Source organism: Neopsephotus bourkii, unplaced genomic scaffold, assembly GCF_033783945.1.
Source record: "Neopsephotus bourkii isolate Nb327-2 ecotype Australia unplaced genomic scaffold, CSIRO-AGI_Nbou_v1 NB_1328, whole genome shotgun sequence".
Classification (NCBI taxonomy): Eukaryota; Metazoa; Chordata; class Aves; order Psittaciformes; family Psittacidae; genus Neopsephotus; species Neopsephotus bourkii.
The window spans coordinates 3,597,012-3,612,235 of record NW_026901808.1 but is presented as its reverse complement, the minus strand read 5'-3'; the positions used below and the strand labels follow the sequence as shown (position 1 = coordinate 3,612,235).

General features: G+C 41.5%; 1 protein-coding gene across 5 annotated transcripts in view; it reads right to left on the bottom strand.

Moving 5' to 3' along the window:
• PTPN12 (protein tyrosine phosphatase non-receptor type 12) overlaps positions 1 to 13,775 on the bottom strand; it is a 73,472-nt gene extending 59,697 nt beyond the window's left edge. For 2 of the 5 annotated variants that reach the window (XM_061366339.1, XM_061366338.1), the window contains exon 1: positions 13,360 to 13,685. In XM_061366339.1, the coding sequence (XP_061222323.1) occupies positions 13,360 to 13,458 (99 nt within the window). In that variant the 5' untranslated portion in view covers positions 13,459 to 13,685. Of the gene's footprint in view, positions 1 to 13,359; positions 13,687 to 13,732 lie in introns of those variants that run through there. The other 3 variants (XM_061366341.1, XM_061366340.1, XM_061366337.1) reach the window with 3 other exon arrangements.
• Positions 13,776 to 15,224: the final 1,449 nt, after the last annotated feature.

Below are 15,224 nucleotides of genomic sequence, written 5' to 3'. Positions count from 1 at the left end.
TGCAGTGGCTTTTAAACAGTTGGGTTAAGCCTCAACGTCCTGCTTCCCAGGCTTCTTGCTCTGCTGTGCAGACCTAACATACTTCTAAGATTTTTCTTATTAAGAAAATGTTGATTATCAGAGCTAGGTAACATTCACAAACTTGACTTTCTCTTTAAAAGAATAATAAAGCCAACAAAATGCGTAGCTAAGCTATTCTGTTCTGAATTTAAGATCAGACTCAAACAGACCAGGTTGTTCTACTTTGATCATTGAATTAAAACCCAGCAAAAAAAAAAAAATCCACCCATATACCTTCTCTTTTATTATAACCCAACAACTGATCGATCACTCAATGGTTGCACAGCCTAAAAAGGTACCAAACTACTCTATGGACAATCATTTGTCTTCAGTTCATTAAAACCATAACAACCTGCATAAAGCTAATGGTTACTCTGAAGAACTTCCAGTTTAAAAGCAAGGCAAAGTTCAAGATACTTAACTTATGCACATGGTTTTCCACTCATCATGCAATGGGGCCTGTGTTCCAAAACCAGTAATAACCAATGGTTTAAAAATGTAAGGAAAACATTCTAGCAGTACAGGGATAAGGTAGTACAAGCACAGAAGTAAATGGGAGGGAATAAAGAATAACAACACAAGAAAACCCACACCACAACAGAAAAGGCAACAGGAGCAAGATGAACAACCATCCAAGACAGATCAGAGTTGGTATGTGTTGAATCAAAAATAATCGTGTTGCAATTTGCATAAAATCTGACAGAAGTACTATGCCCAGCGGAAAGCTATACACTTTGCAGTGATGATTCCATTACTAGCTGACATAAATGCAGAATTCCTAAAGGGTACCTTGTTTATACAATGTCCAGAAGCTAGATCAAACAAGCTGAAGACAAACCAAAAGACAGCATCAATACAAAAGGAAGCCCACACAAGCGTTTCTTCTACCTTCTGTAAAAATCCTTCCTCCATGGCATATCAGATACTGTTAAAATTCACAACATGCTTCACATAATCAAAGTTCCCAGCTTTCTTCTGGAGGTTTTCCCAAGCCTAAATTATATATTAAAAGGTTTTATGTAACTAACTTTCCATACAACATGACAATCATGTACCCATCAAGCTGACTTACCACAGGAAGGAGAAAAGTTGTGACCTCTACCCAAACAAATCTTCAGTTCAAGCATATAAAGCTAGTAAGCTCCATTCCCTATAAACAGAACACTTCACATTCTCAGTTGTTACCAGCAAAAGCTAAATTCCAATACCATGCTAGAATCCATTAATAGGAAAGAAAAAGAAACAAAACCACAAAACAAAACACAAAAGCACCCCCACATCTTGCAAGTAAAGATTATCTGCTATGTTATTATCATTTGTCTTAAGACTCATTTGCAAGGAACATCACCTGAGAATCTACACCATCTGTACATGCTTTGGGAAACTCCTGACTTCAGGATCAAGTTCTGGAGGTTTAAAAGTGGTAATACCACAGCCCCATAAAACCCAAGCCCCATGAAGGACTCCCTAACACACCCTACAAGATCATTCACCTGACTAAAATGACTGTCATTTCTAGTTCAAAGGTACTGTCTGTCCAGAAGTAAACCAGTTCACTATTTAACATCCCTGCACTGAATTCCCTTTTTACTGCACTGCTACTTTCCTCACTTCTAAACACATCCTGGCCTGATATACACTTCATACGTCTGGAAGTTATCTTCATCCATCAGAGCCAGAAATATCATCAATGAGGTTTTTATATCCACATACTTTCTTCACTGGATGATCATATTGCCTCACTTTACCAGACATGGAATATTTTTTTCTATGAATACAGGAAGGGAAGCCTATTATGTACGCTATAAGACTGTACAAACAGGATGCTGGCTTCATTTTCACACAAACACCAATTTAAACAGTCCTAATGCTTTTTTTAATGCTAGTGGCAGAAAGATATCTTGCTATAGCTTTACATCTCAAATGCTATGGTGTTTGACAATGTCTAAGTTACCAAATGTAAGCTCTCATCCAGGCCACTCCATATTAGAATTAGTTACAGAATTAGCTAAGCATTTTAGAAGCAAATACTGTTTTCCTTTAGGAAATCACAGTTTACACATGGATTTATGGCAACAGCTTGCTGACTTTAAGATACACACATTTTTTTCCATGGTAATGGTCTCTCAATTTATTTATTAATAGGCTACAGATTTCTGTGATTTGCAAGAAATACAACTAGGTTTCTCTGCCAGAGTTTCATGGAGTTAAGTTTCTACCTGTTCTTTTCAGAACAACAAAAAAAGGAAGTTGACATCCTAAATGATTGCAGGCTGCATCTGTGCTGCAAGAAAAACTGAAAGCTCAAATTTTATCTTCTTAATCAAAACATGAAAAAAGTATCTGGGACCAGCTGAAGCAACTGAAGCAGTATTAACACAGATCATCAGGACAATTCCCACAGCAGCTCCGTGGAACAGCCTTTGGAAAAGTTCTTCTGTTCATAAAGAAAGTATAAAAAGGTTGTAATTGATTTATAAGTGACCTCATAGCTTAACATCCAGCTTAATGACAACTTATTTCAGGACATTCAGTTTGAAACCCAGACTCATACCCAAAGCTTTAAGTGCAAAGCTCCCATGTGCCAGTCTCATAGCAATAAACTGCTGAAGGAAGCAACCTAAGTTACATTTCTCCCTTCTGGACCAAAAAAAAAAAAAAAAAAAAAAAATATATATATATATGTATATATATATATCTATAAAACAACGCATTTCTTCACTAAAATAAATTCCAGTGAGTCCCTGAAGTATGTCCCAAGATCCTTCCACCTACCTAAAAATCAGTCATTTTTTCTCCATTAACATTTACATATAGTTCCCTATATGTCCATTAACATTTATACACAGCTATTTTTAAGCAACCTCACAGGAAACGAGTTAAAATTAGTTTTTACATTTTAATTTGGTCATAATAAAAATCAGCACAGCTTTGTGCAGCCACATAAACTACTAAAAATGGAAGTCTTAGAAGAAACTGTCAAACACCTAAGAGCTATCTGGGGAGACTCACAACATCTAAGAGACTATTTCCTCCCTTTAGCACTTTGTGGAATAGGGGTGCTGCCGCATAGGCAACTTATAATGAATTCATTTCTGCAGGCACTCCAAGGTTTTTGAAGCAGTTAAACTAACCTAAATATGCCCTTCCCTCCAGCATAGTGTTTCATTTTCCAGCTATATTTTGAGCTAAATCATTCCCTTGAGTACTCCTACTGGACAACCGTATTCTTTTCAATTAACAATTACCTCTTTGGTAAATTTACTAGCATCTACAACACGGAGTAAGTAACTAGTGATGAAAGCATAGCTTCCAGTTGTAATTCTGCTTCCTATGCACAAAGGAAAATATTCGAGTAGAAAATAAAGGAAGAATGAAGACTTGTTTTCTACATGTGGAAAAGCAATAAAATAATAAAGCCATGCACTGCAAAAATACAGGACATAATATTTTTACCACAGAGCCATCCCCATGATCATTTTTACTCAGAGATCAGCTGGTCATCAACTTACAAACCCAACCTATCCACAGTCTGACTGCAGTGCTATGCATTTCACTTGGTTTGGTGTTTTTCTGCTTTTTATGTTAACTAATTTCTGGTTTGTGCAGCAAGACACTGCAAATGCTGGCCAATTAATCCAATAAGAAAACCTGTTTAAGTAGAAAGCTATACCCAGTATGTGCTACCAGAACACTGAGTGCCTTGAGAAAACAAGACACTATTCTACTGAGGGTTATGCATTGGAGAGTCAAATACAGTCACGTAAGAAATGAAACATTTAGGACAGACTGGAATACCATTCAGGCTTCCCAAGAGCTGTGCATTTCCCACAGCAATCAGCCATTTCAACTTGATGCATAATCTACACTGGCAAATCCCCTGAACACTTAAAGACAAGAAACCCATGTAAGCACCCTTTGAATTAGGAACCCAGTCGTTCAAAGACAGCTTGTGTCCTCTAAGAACTACCAGAGGAATAAAAATGATGCCATAGTAACATAAATGAAAGACAACATCTATTTAATCTAAAACAGAAAATAATATGAGAATTCTGGACCAAGAGCCCCCTGAAAGCCTCAAATGTGGTGAATAGCTGGGAATCATGCCTATTCGTCTCTGAAGACCAGCCAAAGCCTGCATGATGCAGAAACTTGTCAGAACAGCTGCTGACATCCAGCTCAGCAGAAGAAATGGATTTCTCATCCATGATATTGACCCTACAGTAGCTATAAAAGATAGCAATGACTGCAGAGGTGCTAACTGTTCAAGCTCAATAAAAGCAGGAAGATGACAGAATGCCACTCATATACCATACTCTTTACTAGCCTCTCATTGTCTCTTATTATCTGCCCAGAAGAGAAAGTCTTGGCCTCTTGTTCCCACAGCAGCTCAGCTGCACAGCTGAAAGATGGTCATCTACCTCTTCATAAGCAAAGAAAGAACTGCTCTCAATCTCACTGATCCACATAGAAGCTGCTCTTCCTGTGATCACAGAGTACAAAACAGCTGTGTGTTTTCAGATGAAAAACAAAAAGCAGATGTCATCCACATGAGGCAGTAAGTGTGACAAGACAGCAGGACAGACAAACGCAGTGAGATGCCTTTGTTCAAGAGGACACCACTCTATTCTGACTTTAGAAGAGCAATCAAAGCCACTGACTCTTTGCAAGACTACGCAAAAGTTTAAAAGTGTAAAAGTTTTAAATTTACAAGGTCAGTATCATAACCAAGTAAGATTCAAGTACTGCATACAAAAGGACATGGATCTGTTGGAACAAGTCCAGAGGAGGGCCACAAGAATGATCAAGGGACTGGAGCACCTTCTGTATGAAGATAGGCTGAGAAAGTTGGGACTGTTCAGCCTGGAGAAGAGAAGGCTGCGTGGAGATCTCAGAGCAGCCTTCCAGTATCTGAAGGGGGCATATAGGGATGCTGGGGATGGACTCTTCATTAAGGACTGTTGTGATAGGACAAGGGGTAATGGGTTAAAACTTAAACAGGGGAAGTTTAGATTGGATATAAGGAGGAAATTCTTTCCTGTTAGGGTGATGAGGCACTGGAATAGGTTGCCCAAGGAGGTTGTGAATGCTCCATCCCTGGCCGTGTTAAAGGCCAGGTTGGACAGGGCCTTGGGTGATATGGTTTAGAGCAAGGTGTCCCTGCCCATGGCAGAGGGGCTGGAACTTGATGATCTTAAGGTCCTTTCCAACCCTAACTATTCTATGATTCTATATATTCTTTAAAGCAATATGGGTTTAACCAAGTTAACTTCCCCTTAGAGACTAATGATATCCAACCCATGACTTTAGACACGAAACCTCATAGCTAAGATCATACAATTAAAAATTAGATGCTTCAGTAACGTTTAAGAATCAAGGCCTGGTCTATGACATATAAAAAAATAAGAGCATAGTCCTTCCTCTATAAAGAGGAGGAATTATATATCCTAAGTTATATGGACACGCTTATGAACATTTAACAACTGGGTTAGGATTTTTGCAAATAGCAGCAAATTAAAAATTGAACAAGCCAACTGATCCATACAGCACTTTACAACTTTCAGTCTACTAATGTAGTTGCCCTTGGCACGTTCCTAACACAAGGCAATTAATTTTTTTTAATTGAACTAAGGGATCTCAGAAGTAAAATAAATTAAACAAAAAATTAGCTGATCAGAAGCGTTATGGTAGAATTTCCTACAAAATTACTGCTGCTTCCTTCTAGAAATCTGAATGAATGAAACATGTATCTTTATTTGCTTTTGTTTCTAATGACACATCTGGCCCATGAGGCAACATCATTCATAGCTTCAGTCCTCTTATAACAGCTAGGTCTTCTCCCCCATTGAAGTAGCTGGCTACATCAGCTTGCTACTTTTTACAGCTGATAATTCAATTCTTCTTGCCTTTTCTTTCACAAGACACTTCCATTAGAGCAAAACTGCCTTTAAGTCTTTCCATAAATTGATTACCACCAATAAAATTACCTTTTAAAGAAATTAAAAGTATCACTTTGTAAAAGGATAGATAGGAGGAAAAAATCAGGTCAACCAAACTAGGTCACCCATTTATACCTCTATTTATCTGGTACCTTTTGGGAAACTGATTTATCTTTTTAGCTGTGTAAGATTTTTTTTTTATTATTCTGAAGCTGATGGCAAATAATAGCTAGAACAAGGCCAGAGATATAGGCGGTAACTCTCCTATGCAAGCCTAGCAGTGACTGAAACATCCTGACATCAGTACTGAAAGATACTTTGAAACAACGGTTCCCAACTCAGAACAATGATCATGAAGTCTGTCAGGCCTGACCATGTTTTTCTCTTTTCTCCCCATACAACTCTCTCCTTATTTGCTGTTGCACTCTCAGCTTCCCTAGTAAATCTACTACCTTTGTACTTGTATTGCCTAAGAGCACTAGGTCTGAACACAGTTTTGTTTCTCAAAGATGTAGAGAGACTTGAGGCAACACTCTAACAACACAGCCGCTCTCTGGGGCTCCTAGTTCTGGATCAGAAGCTCCACAGCCATACCAGAGCACTCTCCTTCCACAAGCACATTGTGACTGTTCAATTTGAACAAATAATTCATAAGTTAAGTTTATATTGGCAAGGTTTAGTGCCAGATGAAGCAGGAAAACAAAGAGCTTAATCTCCCCGCAACATTCACAAGCTAGTTAACAGAAAAAGAAATGCATATCCATGCTTCATTTAGGGCAAATATATACAGCTGAGTTATCCGAGCCTGCACTGGCAAAACTGTAGCAATTGTGGAGTACAACAGGCTGAGGCAAACACCAGGATGGAAATGCCACACTTCCTAACAGCACAAAGAGATTCTGCTCTACCCAATTAACTTATGCTTTACTCAGTTCCATATCTGACCTTTAACACTAATGCCTCTCCCTAAATGAAGGTCATTTTGCAAGACTGAGGAAAAAAAGGCCATCTAGCTTCTGATTTCAGTTTGACAAATGCACACTCAAGGTACTACTTACAGTGTTGAGAAAAGGGTGACAATAACACATGCATTACTGTTTTCCATATTTCCTGTGTACTAAGCATATTACAGTAGAACTGCAGCAGTACACAAATCTCAAACAGTAACAGTGAAGAAAATCGAATAGAATTTGTTTCTTACATATCAATGGCTTAACATGAATTTAAAAGCCACAGGCATTTGTTCACCTACCATTAACAAATGTATACACATTAGATAAGCAGACATTCAGACTAATCTTTCCCTGCTTGCAGAGCTGATAACTTCTATTCAGCTGTAACAACATTAAGGAAAAATACCCTGACCTACTGCAGTTTTGAGGTAAATTAAAAGCACACCAAAACAAGAAATTTGTACCATTCAAATCATTCACACATACATGCAGAGAAGTATACAGACATACATCCAGATATATACATATATATGTATACACACATATCTCTGGATGTATATAGATCTACAGAACTATAGATTAAAGGCTAGGGTGGAACAACTATGGTCTCAAGAGACACATCTATATGTAGGTATTTATGTATCTATCTGTATATATGTATAACTATATACAGCAAAAGGCACTGTAGGACTGAGATCAGAATAAAAGCAAAGTATGTATTTGACACGCTATTTAAATCATTAGGAGTATGTGTAGTATGTCATGAGATGCAAGGTCAAGATTACTGTTTGCTCCTCCTGAACAATTCTGTAATATTCAACAAAACCAACACAACCCTTTACTCCATAAGAAACAGTAGACTTACACGTGGTTGTCTTTGGAGGCTGAGCAAACAGAACTTATAACCATGCAAGCTATTTGACACAACCCAGAGCATTGCCTGATTTGTTTTAGTTTCATTTGCCCAAAAGAGCTACTGCAATTTCAGGCAGCGCTTGCAAGTTCTTATACCCCAGGGTCACTACAGCAGCTTTGTGGTTGTATTCAGTTGCCTCTATGAAAATTCAGAATAGCATCTTTGAAACAATAGGAACAGCACTCATTTCCTCAGGAGGGGACAAAAAAGCTGAATATTTAAAATAAATGGTTGTTCAAAGTTGTGGATAACATTTAAAGAACATTATTTTAGAAAAATTTCAGAAGCCTCTGAAGTGAAGGGTTACCAAAATTGCTATTCAGTCATATTGCTCCAGCCAGATGTAGTATATGTAAATGAAGCTTTATGAATGGCCTGGATGACTATCACTGCTCACAATGAAGTCATCTCTTGGTGTGTGTCCCTCCCATCAAATCAACAGCATCTAGCTAAAACACAGTTAATGGAAATAAAATTGCAAAAATACATGAACACTCAAATTAAAGCATAATATGAACTATTTATGACAGACCCATTTTTTACCCTAAAATTATAAAAAGGCTCAAATCAGTCACAAAAGTGACAGCTATCTATGACCCATTAAAACATCTCTAAGAGCAGAGCTCCTTATAACAGATCAGCTGTACAACATCCTTACGGGTCATTTTCTCCAAGGTAATTACTCTATCACACTTAAGGAAGAGAAATGCTCAGAACCGCCAATTTTTAAGAAAGTCATGCACATATATGATAAAGCATAAGTTGAGAGTTCATGTTGCAAACTACGTATTAGAAGAATGAAACATAAGCAAATGCTAGAAGACAATTGCCAAAACTGTCTTATACAGTTGGTATTTTTAACTTCAAAAATAACAACTCAGAGGTATTATAATCTTACCTTTCCTGACTGTTTTCAGATTGAACACTTGCCTTATAAATTTGAAAAACACCCTCCCAGATACTCAAGACTCATTATTTGAATCAGAAAAGTTTACAGACATGCCCACTAATATACAAATGAGCTTTTAAGTAGGGTGTTTCTCAAGGGCCATGGCTGAATATGGTATTTGTAATATATTTAATGCTATTTCAGAATATACAGGAGTTAGAAGAAAAATCAATGTCACAATTGCCATTAGCACATGGACTTTCACTCATGTATCTCAGTAGCCTTGATCAGTGGTTTAGAATAGTCCAGACTGACATTTCATTTCTAGTAGTGTTATGCATTTTAGAAAAGATGGGCTCTACTGATTAAGGAGCCCAAACAAACAACAAAAAACACAGGGAAGGCAAGTTTTATAACATCTTATAACATCTGGTGTAGCACTGCTTATGATCAGCTTAGCTTTTATCCTTAGAATCCAAACACATTCCCCCTTCCCTTTTCTTAAATAGGATTTTCACAAAACAAGGAGGTAGAAGTACTTAAAAAGTTTTGAGAATAAAACCATCAGGAGGTTAAAAAAAAGCATAGAAACTACCTTTTCACCTGTTTCAAGCCAATGATCCATTCAAACCAGCCTTCATACTTTAAAAAAATAACAAAACAAACAGCACATGGAGTTCTTTACTATCTCCAAACCTAAGAGTTCCAGCTTAGATGGAATGAAAAGAACACAGATACACAATATACCAGTGTCCTCTTGAATAAAACGCATAACAAGATCTGACACCACATAAAGGGACCTAGTAAATCCTTGCAAAATTGTTAAAAATCAGTATTATTTAGATTGATGATCTAAGACATCATGTCATCTAAGACAAATGATAAAGGTCGTTTGATACCACTACCTTCAGACAACAGCTGAGGGTCCCCTACACAGTACCCATTGCAAAAACCAAAACCACTTTCAGCTATTCTGTGTTCCATGACAATAGATTAGCCAAAGATATGACTCAAAAGATTAAGCAAGACTGTCATATACCATAAAACATTTGAACTACAGCATCTGATTTTTAACATAAAGCTTTACACCATTCTGTTTCAGTTCTCCTATAACAATGACAATGTACATCAGACAAACAATAAAAACAAGAATATCGGAATGCTTTTGATGAGGCTGCTGCACAAGAAAATAAAAATGTGTTGGTTGTAGAAAATCACATGAAAAAAATCAGAAAAAAATATTCATCAAAATCTTTCTAGAAACTAGGATATAGGAAACTGTTTTCTTTGCCTCCATATAAAGCTTTGACTTCCAGCCCTTTTTTGATGTATGACACATGCTCATTATAAAATATCAGCATCTAGACCATGCTGGTTGCACTCATACAACATGAAACACCCAGAGGAAGCAATCTATACTTACTTCCTTTAGCCCAAATAGCAATGTCAGCAGAAAACAAGGAAAAAGTATACTCTTGGGCATACAGCAACCATACTAGTAAAATCCTAACCTACATTATTTTAAGAATAAGCCCACTTGCCCCTGTATCCATACGTACATGCTCACTGGCAGAACACAGAGACAAGCCTAGACTGCTTTCAAACTCTCTGCTTCATTTAAACCCAATTGTGCATGCCCATAGTTCTGAAGTGATCTCCTAATAAGTCCTGCTTACTTTCCAGGGACAACTAATTTAAATTAAACACATTTGATTTCCAGTAACAAACTTGATATTGGTACCTAGATTATACCATTTATCTTGTAAGTGGCAGCAGGGAGGGTGAATAATCAACTTTCCAGCTTCCAAGCAGAACACATTTTCAGGCATGTCAATGGCATTATTAAATAGCAGTCTTAGTCATCACACTGTGGGCTTTCAATAGCATCCAGCCAGACTAATCAGTCTACCTGCATGTAACTGGAGCCTCTCTACCCCTTCTCCCAGTGCTCTCTGGCACCTGCCTATCAAGTGCAGTTTAGCTCATTCACTAAGGTCTAAATATAATTCCATAAGCCTATTACTAAACACATTCAAAGGCAATAAACATGTAAAAACAAAGAATTGTTTTCAATTGCATTCACACACTATTCTGTTCCTATTTTAGATTCCATCTTGACTGGGAAATGAAGCGATGAGTAACAGCAATTCCTATTCCACGAAGTTGCCACTGCTTAGCAGCAACAGTACATCCTGCACCTAAATAAGAAAATACAACTTCCTCCCTTTCTCCCCTCCCAAATAATCTTTAATAAATCTTAAAAACAAAATACTAAAGCTTTTCACCCTCTTCACCTCTCTTTTCTTCTCCCTTTTCAATCTTTTTAAAGAGGATGGTTCTGTTAAGAAAAAAAAAATATCAATCAGAACCCCCCCACATTAACATGTTACACCCTCCCCTCTCAAAAAAAAAAAAAAAGAAAAGCAAACAGAATACCTCAACATGTTCATAATGTAAAAACAAACCCTAAAATGTCAGTAGTTTGGATTCTTGTCACCACACTAACCTGTATCTGCTTTACTAAAAAGGTGAATGTTGAGACTAATGTGAGCATTAAGGCCATAGATCAGCACTACGGTTTCCTGCTTCTCCTGGAATTTATTATAAAAAAATAAAAAAATTAAAGTTTATAATAAAAAAGGTTAAAAGGACAAAAGAAATTTTGGACATGACTCTTCCCAAAGCACTTAACACTGTTTCAGGTAACACATCCTTCTCCCAAAATGCCTTGCCAACTAGTTCCTACAATCCTATTTTCCCATTTTTAGCAGCATTCTCTTTCCTTGCTGCCCTGTGAAAGCAATGGGAAAGCTTACTGACTATAGAAACAACTTGCTGTCAAATACAGAAATTGAAACAAAAGCTGGTTTTCCATACACAGGTGCCACTACTTAGAAAGAAGACAAAACTACAGTATATCATTCAACTAGAACAAAGCTAAACCATAAGGCTGCTTATCAGGCATGAAATGGTAGAAGTGGGTTCAGAGATCTAGTATAAAGTATTTAACATAAAAGTCATTCAAAAATCCTGCGTTTTCCACTAGTCCAGGCCACCCTTTCTGTAAAGCACATGAACAAGCCAGACTCATCAGTACAAGATGGCAATTTGTGTTTAATAGCAATTATATTACTAAAACAATCACTTAATGAAATGGTCCTGTCAAAGTCTGCAACATTTAAAATCTTGTGTGAAGATATCCTATTCGGCAAAACAGATTCAGAAGCGTCCTATTGCTCCAGCGCCATCCTTCATCCTACGTATTTCTCTCTTCCTTTCCCACACACTCAGATGTTTCGCCAGCATACTTTCAGTATTTGCAAAATCCTGCCCAAAGAGCGTGGCCGATTTCCCACGGGCTTCCACCCCACCCTGGATGAACTCGTTACTTCCCAAAGTCCACTTCCTCTTCCACCCCTGGACCTGCCAGCGCTCCCAACGCCCCTCTGCCTTGCGCAACATCCGCGGCCTCCTCCCCACATTTCAGACAATCCCCGATGCGACATTTACATCGAGATTTATTTTTTTTGTTCCCAGACCACTGGCAAAGGCTTGACAGCTTAAAGGGCTAAGGATGGGGAGTTAATCCCAAACACCACTGGATAATAAAACAAGCTATAAAGATACGTGCATACGGAGACGGCTATCCCCACTCATCTTCAACTCTTCCGTGGGTCAAACTGTATTTCGGTATTAAGTATTTAAACAATATTGAAAAGTGCCAGCGGCATCTGCCCAATCAACATTATTGCTCACAGCTCAAGCCATCTATTCAAAAGATAAATCTTCTCAAACATAACAGCCCGATTAAACAGCTTAAATAAACGAGGAAAAAGGATAATTCTCCAATAAATTCTTCCCCCGAGAACACACGTTAACCAAAGGTTGACGGTGAACCGATCTGGAAGGAAGAAAGGACGAGGGATACAGGCAGGGCTGCGGTGGGGGATGGGGAGCGAAGGGAGATGTTGGGGAAGATGAATATTCCTCCAAGGACTATTCAGTACATTTAACACATCTCCTCGGAAAGAAGAGCAATCTCAAGCAGGCGGCTACATGGGCAGATAAAGGGGAACAGAAAGAAACGAGTGCCCCATTATCCCCAGATGACATTATAGATGGCAACCCCGCGAGAAGAGGGGCTGTAAGGCAGAGGAAGCGCGAACAGCCCCCCTCCCAACCCCCCAAGCCGCTCTGTCCCCTTTATCTGCTCAGGGAAGGAATGAGCGGAGGGGGGCTCCCGTTTATTTTCCAGCAGCCGATCACCTACCACCTCCTCAGGGGCAGAGAAGGGCGGGAGCCAGGGGCTGCAGTCACAAACCTTCCCTGGGGATGGGGCAGGAAGAAGGGTAAAATAAGGCAGCCACCTCCCCCCGCCATCCGCAGAGCTCAAAAAGTGGCGGGGGGCACGGGGGAGCCGGCCGAGCTCTGGGGGCACACAATAGCAGGTCACTCCCAGGGAAGCGGCGCTTCCTCCGGCGCGTCCGTGCTTGGAGGGGATGGCGAAGGGGCCTCGGGGCAGCCCGGCACCTAGGACCCCCACCGCCCCGAGGGCAGGCAGGAGCGCTGCCTGCCCGCCAGCCCCGCGCCGCCGCCCCTCACCATGAAGTCGCTGGCGAAGTTGTCCTCCCCATTGTGGTCCGTGTCCTTCATGGCCTGGACTCGCTTAATGAATTTCCTCAGGATCTCCTCCTGGCTCATCCTGCCCCGGCGGCCGCCCTGCGGAGCGGGAGCCCGAGCTCCAGCAGCCCGCCCGCTCCTCGCCTTGAGCCCCCTCCGCCACACGAGCCCGGCACCCGGCTGCTTTCCCTTGCCTCGCCTCTCTCACCTCCCCAGGCCTGCCCCGCGGCCTGCAGGCGCGGCACAGCTCCCCACCCCGCTCACGGCCGCTCGCCCGCCCGCTCCATCCTCCCCTCCCTCTGCTCGACCCTCCCTGGACGCCGCCGCCGACACAGGGACACGACGAAGTCCCCACCTCCTCCCCCCGCGCAGGCGCGACTCCCACTCCGGCACCGCTTCCTACGCCTGCCCCTCCTCGGGAGCCGGCCCTTCGCCGCTGCCCGCCCATTGGCTCCTCTGACGGACACCTCGTCCTAGTGGATGGCGCACACGCCAATCACCGGCTAACCCCGCCTCGAGGGGGAAATCGCCCCGGTCCGCCAGCCCCTCCCGTTTCCCACGGATGGGACTTTCCGAAGGGCGCTGAATGGAGCTCTGGAAGGGACCACTTGGAAGGTTGGGGGGGGAAGGGGGAGAGGAAGGGAAGACGGAGTGGAGCGGGGTGCGGTTTCGCCTGATCGGAGTACAGGGGTGCTGCGGTGGGTGCTTACAACTCCGCGGCCAAGAGGCAGCGGCCGGCGTTGCGACGTGTCGGGACCTGTACCCGCGGCAGCGCTGCGTTCCCCGCGCTCTGCCGTCCGTAGCGGGAGAGGGTCTGTAGCCTCCTGACGAAGCGCTGAAACACCGGGAGGAAAGGGGGTTCCTGCCCTGGGTAGGAAGCCCGAAGCCGTGGAAAGAGACCGGGGTCCCAGTGGTGGCGGTGACCGAGATGGGATGAAGGGCTCCCCAGGGCTGGGCCCCAGGCGGCGCCGCTGTGGTAAACACCGTGCGGAGGGAAGATGGCGGGCGGGCTGGAGCAGGTGATGGGCCGCCGACAGCTCCCGCGTTCTGTATGTGTCTGGGCTTACTAAGATGTCCGTTCGCACGCGGAACTGGTGCCGGCAAGTGCTGCTGAGGGGCTGCGGGATGGGTCTGGTGGCTGTAAGCGACGCTGCAGGGAGACCGGAGCAGGGCGGACTCGGCGCGGCCTGACGGGAGGAGTGAGGTCCCCGCACCCCTCAGCACTGCAGCGGGGTTTCTTCGGGCCTTCATACCAGAGAATACTGTGGGTTCATTTCCTACCTGATGGTTTGGCAATGTCAGAATATGACGAGAGTGCTGTGTCTTTCTTTTACATGGAAAAGAGGTAAACATTAAAGCAGCGTCATGTTTGATGTCCTGATTACAACTTCTGCTTGAGCAAAGTCATTTTAGAGGTGTGTGTATGTGGCCTTATAGCATAATAAATATACTAAGTCTTTTAAAGTATGCTTTTGTTGGTGAAGAACTAAACAGCCTTTATGGGTGTAGTTGATGCAATAAAACTCTATCACATGGACTAACAATAAAGGTCTGTGAAGAGAAACGTAACCTGGTTAAGGCACTCCTACTAAATCACCCATTTTCTACTGCATATCCCACCCAGCGTAGTACGTTGTTTTTGCAGTCACACCAGCACAACCATTTGTTGCACCAGCTCAGGGAGCTCATTCAGCTGCAGTATAAGCCCATAGAAAAACTGTTTTTTTCCTTCTTGGCTGATTTAATTAAGCTGGCTTTGTTACTGAAACAAACCTACGTAGAAACTTGGCCTTCCTGTGGTGGTGTAAGATGCTACTGTTTTAGATGACAGCCAAAGATTACCACCT